General features: G+C 58.8%; 2 protein-coding genes across 4 annotated transcripts in view; both read left to right on the forward strand.

Annotated features, from left to right (window-relative positions):
• DGKZ (diacylglycerol kinase zeta) overlaps positions 1-2,027 on the forward strand; it is a gene marked incomplete at its 5' end in the record, with an annotated part of 42,090 nt that extends 40,063 nt beyond the window's left edge. For all 3 annotated transcript variants that reach the window (XM_080617938.1, XM_080617937.1, XM_080617936.1), the window contains one exon: positions 940-2,027. In XM_080617938.1, the coding sequence (XP_080474064.1) occupies positions 940-1,056 (117 nt within the window). In that variant the 3' untranslated portion in view covers positions 1,057-2,027. The remainder of the gene's footprint in view (positions 1-939) is intronic.
• Positions 2,028-9,789: 7,762 nt separating this feature from the next.
• MDK (midkine) lies at positions 9,790-10,746 on the forward strand (the record flags this gene model as incomplete). Its single annotated transcript, XM_080618460.1, has 4 exons — positions 9,790-9,868; positions 9,962-10,123; positions 10,200-10,361; positions 10,721-10,746. 4 exons carry the CDS (start codon positions 9,790-9,792, stop codon positions 10,744-10,746), a joined length of 429 nt encoding a protein of 142 aa, XP_080474586.1.
• Between the last annotated feature and the right edge of the window lie 1,763 nt (positions 10,747-12,509).

Consider the following 12,509-nt stretch of genomic DNA (forward strand, 5'->3'; position numbering starts at 1 on the left):
GGAAGGCTGCTCTGAGGTCTCCACGCAGCCTTCTCTTCTCCAGCTTTCTCAGCCTGTCTCCATACAGGAGGTGCCCTGTAGCAGGGGTTTGGAGCAGGCTGATCCTGCTCCCTGCAGTGGGAAGGGGAGCCAGGTCTTATCGGTTGTTGTGCCTCAGCCCGGCTGGGCAGAGGGGCCCGGGCAGCTCCGGTTTCAGGCTGCAAGCAGGCAGTGTTGTAGAACAGCAGAGATCAGTTCCTCCTCTGTTTTTCCCCACTACTTCATTAAATGAAGGCTTGCATTCAGAGGCAGTGGGGAGGAGGCAAAAGAACGGGTTCCTTAGTGCATCGCACCTCTCCAGTTGCGCACGGGTGTGCTTTTATCCACGGCTACATCCATGGATACAGGCTCTGCGTGTCCGACCATTGTTCCCAGCCTGGAGGCCGCAGCACCCCAGTGCTGTGCACCAGGGGACGAGCCGGGCAGGCCGGGTGTCCCTTGCAGGGCTGGTTTTCAATGGCAGCGGCGAAGCGCCAGGTCTCTGCGGCACAGCAGAGCCCCGGCAGTTGGCGAGGAGGAGCAAGGGGGAGGGAAGGGGGAGAGGAGCCGGAGCTGGGAGCTGTTAACAGATTGGCTTTTTATGGAGTGCGGGAGTTCATTAGTGGACACAGTCCAGATGGCTGCAATAAGCTGGTGAAACGTGATCCTCCGCCGGGAGCCGCAGCGCTAGCCAGGCAGCGAGAGGAGAGGGGGGTTGGTATTCCAGGGCATTCCCCAGACATACCCCTCATTCCTCGCCCTCTCCCGCCTGCCTCCTTAGTGCTGGGGAAGAGCGTGTGTTCACCTTGGCCGTGGGCTCTGCAGCCACCTCTTTGGTTGGGGTGTAGGAGCACCTTTGGGTGCTGAGGCATCATTTAGGCAGTGCTTGGTACTCTGACATCTTCTGCCTCCTCTGTGCAGGGAGACACCCCCAAGCACCGGGCTGAGAAAGCCGATGACCCCGACTTAGCTGCCTACCTCGAGAACCGACAGCACTACCAGATGATCCAGCGGGAGGACCAGGAGACTGCTGTGTAGTGCTCGGCGTGCCTTAGCCCAAGCCAACTCGGGCAGGACGAGAAGAGGACAATGCTAACTGGCAGAGCTGTGAGTCTGGCCCAGCCCTCCCTACGTGTCAGCCTGGCCCCCAGAGGAGATGGAGACAGCAGAGCTCTGCCCCAGGCTGGGCTGGGACTCTGTTTATGAGGACAGTGGGTATTTGAGACTTGAAGCCTGGTTCTTTATGTGTGTCACCCTTCATCCTTCTTCCCTCATCCCTGCTCTGGATGAGTTCCATCCCGTAGCCCTATTGGGCTAGGCCAGGCTGACGGCCCTGGTCACCCTTTGTGCACAGGGATTATTCCGGTGCCCCCTCCGCAGGCTCCTACCTATGATCCTTGTGGGATATTGTTGCTTGCCCCTTCTCCCTGCTGGCAGTGCCCTCCTTTAGATGCTTGTCTAGGCCCATGTCCTGTTCCTCCTCTCCTGTCTGGCACAGCCACAGGAGGCATAGGCTTTATGGGCAGACAGCAGAGACCATGAGCCTCAGACTTTACCCCAAGGGAAGCACCATGACTTACTGCCCCTGCCTTCACCTCCCTCCTGTTGGTTTGGGGCTGCCATGGGTCTCTGTGTTGCCCTACCAGGGCCTTCTGCAGCAGGAGGGATGTCCCTTGTGCACCCAGCCTTTCCACAGAGCATCATCTGGAAGCAGGGCAGCCACGGTCCTCGTGGTTGCCTTTAGTGCTGTGCTTGGCCTGGGCAGTGGCTGTGATGGAGCCTGTTTTATTTCCCAAATCCCAATTTGTATTTGGCTGCCCTCCCTGCTTCAGACATTGTGCAGGGGTGGAGGGGCAGCGATGGGGTCACTGCCACTCTCAGGGATTCCTTCCATGCCCCCCAGCCTGGCAACACGCATCCTCTGAGTTGTGACTCCTGCCATCCTGTAAACAGGGTTCAGGGCTTTGCAGGGAACACCTGGGAGCTCACCCAGCCCAGACACAAGCTCCGTGGGCAAATACCAGCTCATCTCCTCCAGATTTAACAGAAAGAGGGATTTGGATGCATAGAAAGCATCAGGGCTCCCAGCCCTGAGTCACACCTGCAGTGAGATGGCATTTCACCTACCACGGGCAAGAGGCACCATGACCCATCTCCCCTGCAGATGCTGTGGGTGCTGAGCATTCACAGAGGCATCAAGCCAGCCCTTCAGCAAGGGTTTCACAGAACTGCCCGTCTCTGGGACCAGGAGGTGTCAGCGGAGGAGGAAACCTGGTGGCTCTGGGCCTTGCAGACCTGCTTGGCACCAAGGGATGAGCAGTGGTTGTGAAGCAGGTTGGTGCTCGCAGCTTGGGTCCCAGGAGAGGAGGTTGCTGCTGTTGAGGTCTGTGTGGCCTCTCCTGCGCTATGCCCACTGGTTGGTGCTGGGTGGCACCATTTGAACCCCTCCTAATACCAACACCAACAAAAGGCATGAGGATACCACAGAGAGCCAGGACACCCTTCAGGCTTTTTGGCTGGGGGGCAGAGTTCCCTTGGAGGATGGCAGTTGCTGTGATGAGGAGAGAGGCACAGAGCAGTGCAGAGTGCCAGGGGCCAGCAACTGTTAACCATAGCATCCCAATGTGATCAGAGCCGGGATGCTCCAGCAGCACCCGGAGTTCCCATCAGCACTGCTCACAGGATACAGACAGACAAGGCACTGTCATCTTCTCAGAGGTCCAAACCACTGCCCCCACCCGGGACACCCAGAGGCGTTTACAGCCCCAGCTTCCCCTTTCCTCCCCAGTTTTGTATCTTCCCTTAGAGTTTTTGTACAGGTAGTTGAGAGACACACTGTTCCCCTCCCCTGGCCCCTCCGTGCCGAGTTGCTGTGCAATTCCAAGCCTGGCTTGTGTTGTGGCTAAAGGCGGAGGGGGTGTTGGTTGCCCTGCTCGCTGAGGGCAGGGGTTCTGTGCAATACCTGGGTCTGTGTTTCCTAGATGCTGTTGTAGGACTGTATTTTTGTATCTCTGCGAGGGTGCCGGCTCCAGCAGGCTCAGGGCCTGGCACAAGGCTGCGTTCCCGTCGCTTTTTGACTTGGATCGTTCGGATGTTGTTGTTTCTTGCTGTTGAAATAAAGAGGTGGATGGTTTAGTTCCCATCTCCTGCTGCATCCGCAAGAATGCGGTGGGTGCTTCCTCAGTGACACCCCACTCAGTGCAAACAATGCTGTACCCCAAAGCCTCTACTCCCTTCCAAACTGGGGGTACTCTTAGGAGATCCTTGCTGGGCCAGGTCCTTGCCTGCTTCCCTGCACAGCATCCCCATGGGATGGTCGCTGGATACAGGGCCTTTGTCCTGAGGGACCTTCTCCCCCATCCTGTGGCATACATTGATATTCAGCGTGCCATGGAACAGGGAAAAAGCTCACCACCATCCCAAGCGACCCAGAAAGGCTTGGAAGTGTGAGTGAGGAGCTGGGAGCCTGCTGCTCCTACCCAGCTCGGGTTCCTCCCTGGGCTGGAAGGCAGCATTCCCAGCGGCAGGCCTGCCCTTTGCAGCACAGCTCTCGGTGGGTACTACAGCTGCATCCAACCTCTGGATTTCAAAACCCTTCTGCCAGCCTTTATTTGTGGTGAGCTGTGCCCAGCCATGCTAGGGATGAACCTGCTGGGGGGCTCTTCTTGTTCATTCCCAGCTCCAGAGGGGAGCCTTGTGGTCCTGCCTGCAGCGCTGAGCACTGAGGGCTGGCAGTATCTCCATTGCTCCACTCTCAGATTACAAAAGCAGGGGATTAGGGACACTTCCAGCCCCAGACTCCTATGGATGAGTGCAGCCAACACCGTCTCTCCTGCAGCGTTTCCTTTATAAAAGGGAGGCAGTCACTCTGGCTGGTGCGGGAGCAGAGATGCACACGGTGGCTGATGGGAAGCTACACTCATACCTTAAGCTCGGATTCCTGAGGGCAGCTTGGCAGCCTGCCTGCTGCTCCCGCTGCCCCCTCTCCACCCGGAGCAGCAGCCTCCTTCCCCTGCTGTCCCTTCCACCCCTGCACCTCCCTTTCATCGGCTTCAGCCTTTCAGCTCCTGCCCAGCGCTCGCAGTGGGGGCCTGTGGCGGGTGTCAGGCACACCAAATTGTCCTGGCCCCGCTGGGCTGCGGCCCAGGGACTGGTGTACGTGAGACTGGGAGGAGGGGGCCCTCTCCGCTTCAGTGCCCAGACCCCGTTGTGTTGGCTCTTGGCCCGTGTCTCGGTGGCGAGGACCATCAGTCACCATGGCAGTGAGTGCTTTCTGGCTGCCCCTGTGTCAGATGTGTGGTGGGGGAGAGAAGCAGCCCCAAAATGGGATCGCTGTGATGAGGGGTGTTGGGAAAGGGGCAGTACCTGCAAGGGAGAGTGCTGCCCTTCTTCCTGAATGCCTCAGCATCCCCTCTTTCAGCCAGGTGTCCCAGGTCTGCCTGGCTTCCCATGGGATGGAAATGCATCTGGGAGTGTATGGATGCACACATGGAGGATGGGAAAGGTGCAAGCCCAGCCCCAGTAAACGGAGCTGGGATGACAGCAGTTAGCCCTGTTAATGATTACCTGTCCCTCCCCTGCCTCTGCAAGTCTGAACAAGGCAAACATGTGTTGTCCCCCTCATGCACAGCTGTGTCCCTGTGCACTAACAGTGCCCCAAGGACCAGGCTTCGACTGGAGATGGAAAATGTGGAGCTGACATGCCATGAATTATCTCGTGATAGTTTGAGAAGTAAAAGCTTAGATTAAGCCATGGCAGGGAAAGGCACCTGGGTTGGTCACGCTCCCTCCTTCCTCTTTCTGTCGGTATGAGGCCCCTCTCTGCAAACACAGCTTTCTGCTGCTTGTTTGAGCTGGGGAAGGAGCCGTTCCCCCCCCTCCATCCCTCACAAAGAGCCCAAAGAGACCAAGCACAACCCCTGCAGAGAGTAATGTGCACCAATGCATCTCTGCACCCCAATGCAGTCAGCACCTATGTTCTGCTCCCCAGCCTCAGGAGGCAACAGAAGGAGAATGGGAATGGATGGAGATGAAGGAAAGAGGGAAAGTTTGCTTCCCCATATCTTGTGCTGCTCTGCACTGGGGACCCCAGCAGGGTCTCTGGCTCCTGCCCAGGGTGGCGAAAGAAAAGCAGAAGCATTCACCCCATACCTATCTCTTTCACAGCTCCACCAGGCCCTGCTTTGCTCATCACAACCCCATAACTCAGGCTTGCGAACCTGATGCCACTGAACCCCAGCCAAAAGCAGCACACCTAGGCTTCTTTTTGACCATGAAGTTTGTCTCAGCAGCTTGCTTCAGCTTTGGTTTAAAGGCCCAGCGATGGGGCTATTGCCTTTGGTACCCGTCCAGGATTCATTTCTGCACCCTGTGCAGCCCAGCACGTCCAAAGCCCTCACCCCCAGAGCAGCACCCACTGCTGTGTGTACATCATGCAGGGGACAGGACATGACCCCGTGGTTGCCATCCCTCCTCAAAACCTCTGCAGATGTTCAGGAAGCCGCCGGCACGGTGTGAGTTAAATGCGGGAATCTCTTGGAAAGCAATTCCTGGTTGTGAAGCAGCTCATAAAAACCAGCCCCCACCCCACCTGTGGCTGCCCTGCTCTCAGCAGCCTCCTTCCAGTGTGAGGGGTGGAAAGACGGCTCTGTTCCCTGCCACAGCCCCATTCTTCTGGCATGACACTCATCTTTCTGGCTGGTAACTCCAGTAAAGACTTGGCTTGGTCCCTGCCTCTCCTCACCTAAGAAAAAGGGGTGGAAGGGGGGAAGGGAGCAGTCACATCTGCAAGGTCCTTTCATCCCCAACCAGCCTGATCCCGTGTTGCTGGTTGGACCAAGGGCAGCAGCACGGCCGAGCTGGGGGCAGGCAGGTCACCAGGATTGGGGCTGCGGAGGCACATGGACCAGCATGAAAGTGATGCGCTGCTTTGGGTGCTGAGCTGGTACCTCCTCCTACAAGGGGCACTGGAGTGGACAAGGGTGAAAAGGGCAGAAGAGCCATCAGTGCCTGTGGCTTTGATGGGGAGGGAGGCATCTACGGAACTGGTGGAGACACGGTGTGGTTCCCTTCACTCCACCCAGCCGCAGGAGCGCCCCAGTGGGTGTCCCTGCTCTGCTGCTCCTCTTGCACCCCTCCAGCCACCCGGTGATGCTGGGGACCACGCCGCGGGTGCGGGCTGGAGACAAACACAAGGAGAAGGTGAACCGGGGCCGGGGGACACGGGGCGTGCGCCCCACACTCACCGGCGGAGCGGGGCCGGCCCAGCCCCCCGGGGCCGCCCCTCCGCCGGCCTTTTGTGCCTCATGTGCAAGAGGAGGAGCTTGCGGGAAGTTTTGGGCTAAAAAATCACCTTTTTGCTGCCAGCCGAGCCCGACGTCAGGGGCCGCTGTGCGCTGCGCAGGGGCTCCGCACGCGGCCGCCACACAAAGGCAGCAGCTCCGCACCGCGCAACGCTCCGCGCATCGCACCGCAGGTGAGTGTGGGCACCCCGGCTGCGCGGGGTCCGACCCTCACCCCAAGCCCCAGCGCCCGCCCGACGCCACGGGGATGGGCGCCTGCGGCAAGGCGAGCGGCGACCTCCCGCTCCTTTCCCCCGGGTACAAATCCAGGCGAAGGGGTCCCCGGGTGGGGAAAAAGGGATTTGCCTGGGTGTGGGATATGGTTCTGGATGGGGAGGATTTGAGGCAGGAGTCCCGGGGAGCCAGGAAAGTGGCTGGAGGTGCAGGAAGGAGTTCTGGAGGGAGGCAGGACTCCTGGAGAGCAGGCAGTGGCCTGGGATAGCAGTCCTCACCCTTGGGGGTACCCCACATCCATTCGGAGAGGGCTCAGGTGGTGGGAGATGCCCCGGCAGGAGCCCGGGAAGCCCGTCGGGGGGAAGGGTCTGTACGGGGCGCAGGGCACAGCGCCTGCCCCAGCGCGCACAGACAAAATGCAGAGCAAGCCCTTTTCCCCTGGAGCATCTCCCCAGCACCTCCTGCTCATGGTAACGCCTTGGCTCACGGGGAGAAGCTCAGACTCCCCTCTCGTGGCAGGAGGGAAGTTCCTGCTGTTGGGGCACTGGGTACCCCGACCCGTGGTCTCTCCAAGCGCTGGGTCTCTGCCAGAGCCAGCTGCCGTCTAAGCCGAGCTGGGAAGAGGGGCTGCCAGGGGGGTGCCAGCCCAGCAGTAGCCCCGCTCCATAGAGAGCATCGGGGCAGCAGTGAGGGGACAGGATGGTGCGGCCCCTGCCAAGAGAAAGACTTGCAGTGGCACAGCCTGGCCCTGAGCGATGTCCGGAGGGGAGTCCATGCTCTCTCATTGCAGTGATGGGCGTTTGGGACCTCCTTCAGCATCACCAGTCAATCTCTTTTTCTATATAGAGGTGATCCTACCCTCCAAACGCAGAGCAGCTAGAGGAGGGGAGTGGGAAAGGGAAACAGGGACTGCCATGGTGTGGCCAGGCTACAGGCTGCTCCGCTTGTGCAGCCTATTCCTGGGAGAGGCCAAGGCAGTGTGAGAACTAGCCAGGATCTGAGCAGGAGAGGAGCCAGGGCCCCGCAGGGATGCGGGAGGAGCTGGGCTGTGTGAACATGCCTGAAGGCGCTGGCAGCCTGGCCAGGAACAGCTCTTTTTCCACCAGCAAAGAGGGGATAAGGCTGTTTATTTGGAAAACCAGTTGGAAAACAGCACTCTTTATAAATGCTTTAGGATGAGCTCAGGGTGCCTGCAAACCTTTGACTGTGGAACATGAGCTGGGCAGAGACAGGGAGCAAAACCAGGAGTGCCTGGGGTTGGAGCTGGGCTGCCTCTCAGAGCCCCCATTCCCAAATCCCAGTGTACACATAGGCAGGGCCCCACGGTATCTATGCTGGTACCCAGGGATGAGCTGCATCCACAGGACCTGAGCTGGAAGGCACTGGACAGGGAGGCGGGTGCATCCTTGCTCTGCAGCAAAGGATGGAAGAAGTTTACAGAGCACCTGAGACTGGGGCTGCTGTGAATAGAGTGAGTGTCAGACCTGCTGCCCCATACGAGCTGCTGCAGGATGTGGGACAGGAGTGCCCTAACTCAGCTCAGCCCCAGCCTTGCCATCTGTAACTGAGCTCTTGCCCCCTTGGAAGGCAGCAGGGTGGGAAGAGGCTGAGCCGTGCTGTGCTCAGCAGGATGGCTCCAGGCTGGGCTGGGTGAGGGGGAAGGCAGCTCTCACCCCCTCTGCTGCGCCTTCAGCCAGCCGGGCTGTGTAATTCCCTGTGACAGTTCAATGCAGAGCCAAGCGGCAGCTTCACGGCGGCCCATGCATGAAAGGTGAGTGCGCTGGAGCCTGAATAATGTGGGGAGCTCCAGTACACTGCCTGGGGAGCCTGGGGGCAGGGAGCTGACCCCAGCTTCTTCCCTGCACTCATGTCCCCTGGGGCACATGGTGCATCCTGACCTCTACAGCCTGGTCCCACCAAGCACATCACGGAGCCAGGGCAGGTATGATGTATTTGCTGCTGTAAGATAATGGATGTCATTGCAAAGGCTCTGGGAGAGCAGGGAAGAGGTCACCAGACTTGATTCACTGGCTGTGCACATCTGCACTCCTGTTGTGAGCAGGAGCTGGGACCCCAGGGCTGGCAGCAGTGTCCTGCAGGTGCTCATGGTGGGAGCCAGAGGGGAGCCATCCCCTGGCCCAAGGACATAGCTCCAGGAGCTTCATCCTTGTGTGTGTGCACCCTCATCCTCGCCCTGCCCCCAGGTACATGCACAAGTCTGCACACACCTAACACACACTGCATGCACGGGTGCTGTGCTGCCAGCTGCGGTGCCAGCAGTGGGCGCAGCGCTCCTGCTCCATCTCTCCAACCAGCTCTAACACAGTGAGGACTTAGTACTTTGGTGTTTATCCTGCTGGTTCAGCTCTCAGACCTTCATGGCATCAGGTCGGGGTTTGCTGGGCTTTCTTCTTCCCTCCTTGGATTCCTCAGGAGAAAGCTACTATGGCAGTGGTGCTCTCCCAGCACTGGGGCTCGTTGGTGTGGGATGGCAGCCTGTTGGGTGCTGGGTAAAGGATCCAGGGAGAAAGGGGGTTGTGTGGGGATCCCTATGGAGAGCATTTCAGCTGTAAAGGGCAATGTGGAGCTCCAGGAATGGGAACAAGCTCCCAGCTCAGCAGCTCCCTAGCTGGAGGCAGTTGCAGAGACAGATACACAACTGTGAAGATGCTCCGAGGGCTGGAGCATCTCTTCTATGGAGCCAGGCTGAGAGAGCTGGGCTGGTTCAGTCTGGAGAAGAGAAGGCTCCTTAAGGGAAGACCTGAGAGCAGCTCCCAGTGCCTGAAGGGGCTACAGGAAATGTGGAGAGGGGCTTTTTAAAGGGGCATGTAGGGACAGGACAAGGGGGAATGGCTTTAACCTGACAGAGGGGAGATTGAGATCAGACAGCAAGAAGTTCTTCCCTGTGAGGGTGCTGAGGTGCTGGCACAGGGTGCCCAGAGAAGCTGTGGCTGCCCCATCCCTGGCAGTGTTCAAGGCCAGGTTGGACACAGGGGCTTGCAGCAACCTGCTCTAGTGGAAGGTGTCCCTGCCCACGGCAAGGGGTTTAGAACTAGATTATCCTTAAGGTCCCTTCCAAACCAAACCATTCCATGGTAATTAATACACATGGTCTAATGGCTGGCAGCGAGCAGGGTGTACACATGCACACACACATAAGCTGCTATCTCAGTCCCATGCAGGCTGCCTGCAGCCCGCTGTGCCCCTTCACTGCCACACTGCATCCCAACCCCTGCAATCCCTCTCCCCAGGCAGGATGCAGGTCCGGAGCCTCCTCCTCCTCCTGGCACTGATGCTGCTGGCTGCCACCACCGAGGCTGGCAAGAACAAGAAAGGTGAGGGGCAGAGGGGGGCTGGTGGCATGGGGGGCACCCTAGGACGTGCTCCCATGTCCCTGCAGCGAGCACCCACTCTGCCTCCCCCCATAGAGAAGGTGAAGAAGGACGTGTCCAAGTGCGAGGACTGGCGCTGGGGACCCTGCGTCCCCAACAGCAAGGACTGCGGCCTGGGCTACCGCGAGGGGACATGCAAGGATGAGAGCAAGAAGCTCAAGTGCAAGATCCCCTGCAACTGGAAGAAGAAGTTTGGAGGTGGGTGCGTGGGACCCCCCTGGGCATGCTCACACCAGGTCCTGTTTGGCTCTGACACCTCTCTCCTCTCTTCCAGCCGACTGCAAGTACAAGTTTGAGAGCTGGGGGGGGTGTAGTGCTCAGACGGGTGTGAAGACTCGCTCTGGCATCCTGAAGAAAGCCCTGTACAATGCCCAGTGTGAGGAGATCGTCTACGTGACCAAGCCCTGCTCGTCCAAGATCAAGTCGAAGACCAAAGGTGAGGCCTCACTGCTCCTGTCCCCAGAACGGTCCTGCTGGGACCACAGGCAAGGGCTCTCCAGCCTGTTGGGCTGGAGGTGTGTGGGATCATGCAGGATGCTCTGCCCCGTGCACCAGCACATGTGACATCCCCAAACTCCAGCTGCTGGGTGGGATGCAGGTGCTGCTAGGAAAACCCCTGGTTCCCCCACAAGTCACCGTTAGCTTCGGTGGGAAAGAGACTTCCCCCTCTCCTCAGTGGGGCTTTGCATGGTGGGAGGAGGCTGCCTGCAGGGATGCGCTGTCACAGCAGCGCTCGGGAGAGCAGTGAGCTGCCAGCAGACACTAACTCTTGTCTCCTGTGCTTCTTGGATGCAGCAAAGAAGGGCAAGGGGAAGGACTAGAGCGGGAAACCAGCATCCTCATCGGCCCCTCGACAAGGTGCCTACAGGGCTGGACACCCAGCTGCAACCAGCCCATGCTCCAGTCTTCCTCCTCCTCCTCTTCTTCCTCCTCTTTCACTGAGATGCCTTGTTTTAATCACTAGTGTTGTAGAGAGCAAACCCACCCACCCCACAGGAGTGGCTGCCCCTCTGCTGGTGCCATCCCATTCGGCTTTTCTCGGCTAATGTTGGGATTCACTGGGATGGGCCCGGAGAGCTGGGATGGGAGCACACATCTTTTCACCCTCTGGCACAAATGAGGCCTATAGCGCATCCTTTGGCCCCCAGCAGCCTCCTCACTCCTCCACTGGATAGCAGTGCTGGAGGGAAGGGCTGGGAATGCCCGAGTTATCCCGTCACTCATGGTCCTTATTCACATGAGGACTGCTCTCAGCTCAGGGTGGCTTCTTCCCACATTCCTTCAGCCAGGGCACAACTTCCCTGCAGCAGCTGGGGAAAGCAAAGCCACTGTCCTAAGAACTCCTGCATCCCTGTTCTCCATCACTTAAAACCTTGTGTGTCCATACCAGGGCTGTGTCCCCTCTTGCCTCAATGCAGTACCACCAGTGCTGGGTGGGAGCTCTCACTTCTTTTGGAAAATGGGGCTTGTTTTCTTTTCCAATAAAAACCTTTTACAAGAAGTATCAGAACCCAGCAGTCATTCCCACAAGGTGCTGCTGGGCTGGAAACCCAGCCTAGCAAACCCCAGCTCTGTCAACGCCATCAGGACCACCAGTGAAGTCCCTGTGGCAGTGGCTTGGGTGCCACACACACATGGTCCTGGAGAAGGCAGTGGTCAGACCTTATGGCCTCGTCTCAGCACTTCAAGCTATCCCCACTCCATCTCAGCGTTAAGGATGGGGCTGCCAACCATGCACAGCGGGGGCTGTCACCAGTGGGTGACACTGGGAAGGCTCAACCAGGTAACGACTCATTCACTCCTCACGCTGTGGCCACTGAGTTCTGGTCCAAGGTCTTTATTTATCAGGGTGGGCTGGGCTGTGGTTTTTAACAGTTTAAAAAACCCAGACCCCAAAGCCCAGCAGGCTCTCTGGGCACAGCTATTGACTGGTGCTAAAGGCAGTGGCGGGGTGTCCCTCTGCGCTGCGGTAGCCTTGCTCCAGGCTGCACAGCATCGCCCTGGCACGGGGACGGGAAGGACATAGAGACAAAGGGTTTGCCAGTGTCAGCGTGGCCCCATCCCATCCTTCACCTGCACCCGGCTGTGTCCACCAAGGCTCACAGAGACCCGGCTTTGGGACAGGCTGAGGAGCATCCCTGGGCTGCGCACAGCGGTGGGATGGGGCTGGAGGTGCTGGATGAAGCCCGCATGCTGAGGGCTCCACCACAACACCGACAACAGGGTTATGTCCATTTACAAAGCTCGGCAGCAGGCTTCTTTCGCCTCTCTCGGGTTCAGCCTGTGGGGCTGGGGGACACCCCAAAGCTGTGCATCAGGCCTCCAACACCCACCGTGGGGAGAGCTGAGGCTTACTCTTGGCCCTGATGAGACACAGGGCACCTCGACCACATTGCAGCCCCTCTCCTCGACCACCCCATCCCTCCCAAAGACAGTTACTTTCAGTCGCTGCTGCCCACTTCTCAAGGGCCTCCTTCCCCCAGGGCTGTGAAGAGAAGTCCTGCACCACACCACTGCTTTGCTTTGCAGCTGAGTTTCCATTGCTGAAGGAGGAGACTGGGTTTCACACTCCTCACCAGGAGTG

This window comes from Psittacula echo (genome assembly GCF_963264785.1).
Source record: "Psittacula echo genome assembly, chromosome: 5".
In the NCBI taxonomy this organism is placed as follows: domain Eukaryota; kingdom Metazoa; phylum Chordata; class Aves; order Psittaciformes; family Psittacidae; genus Psittacula; species Psittacula echo.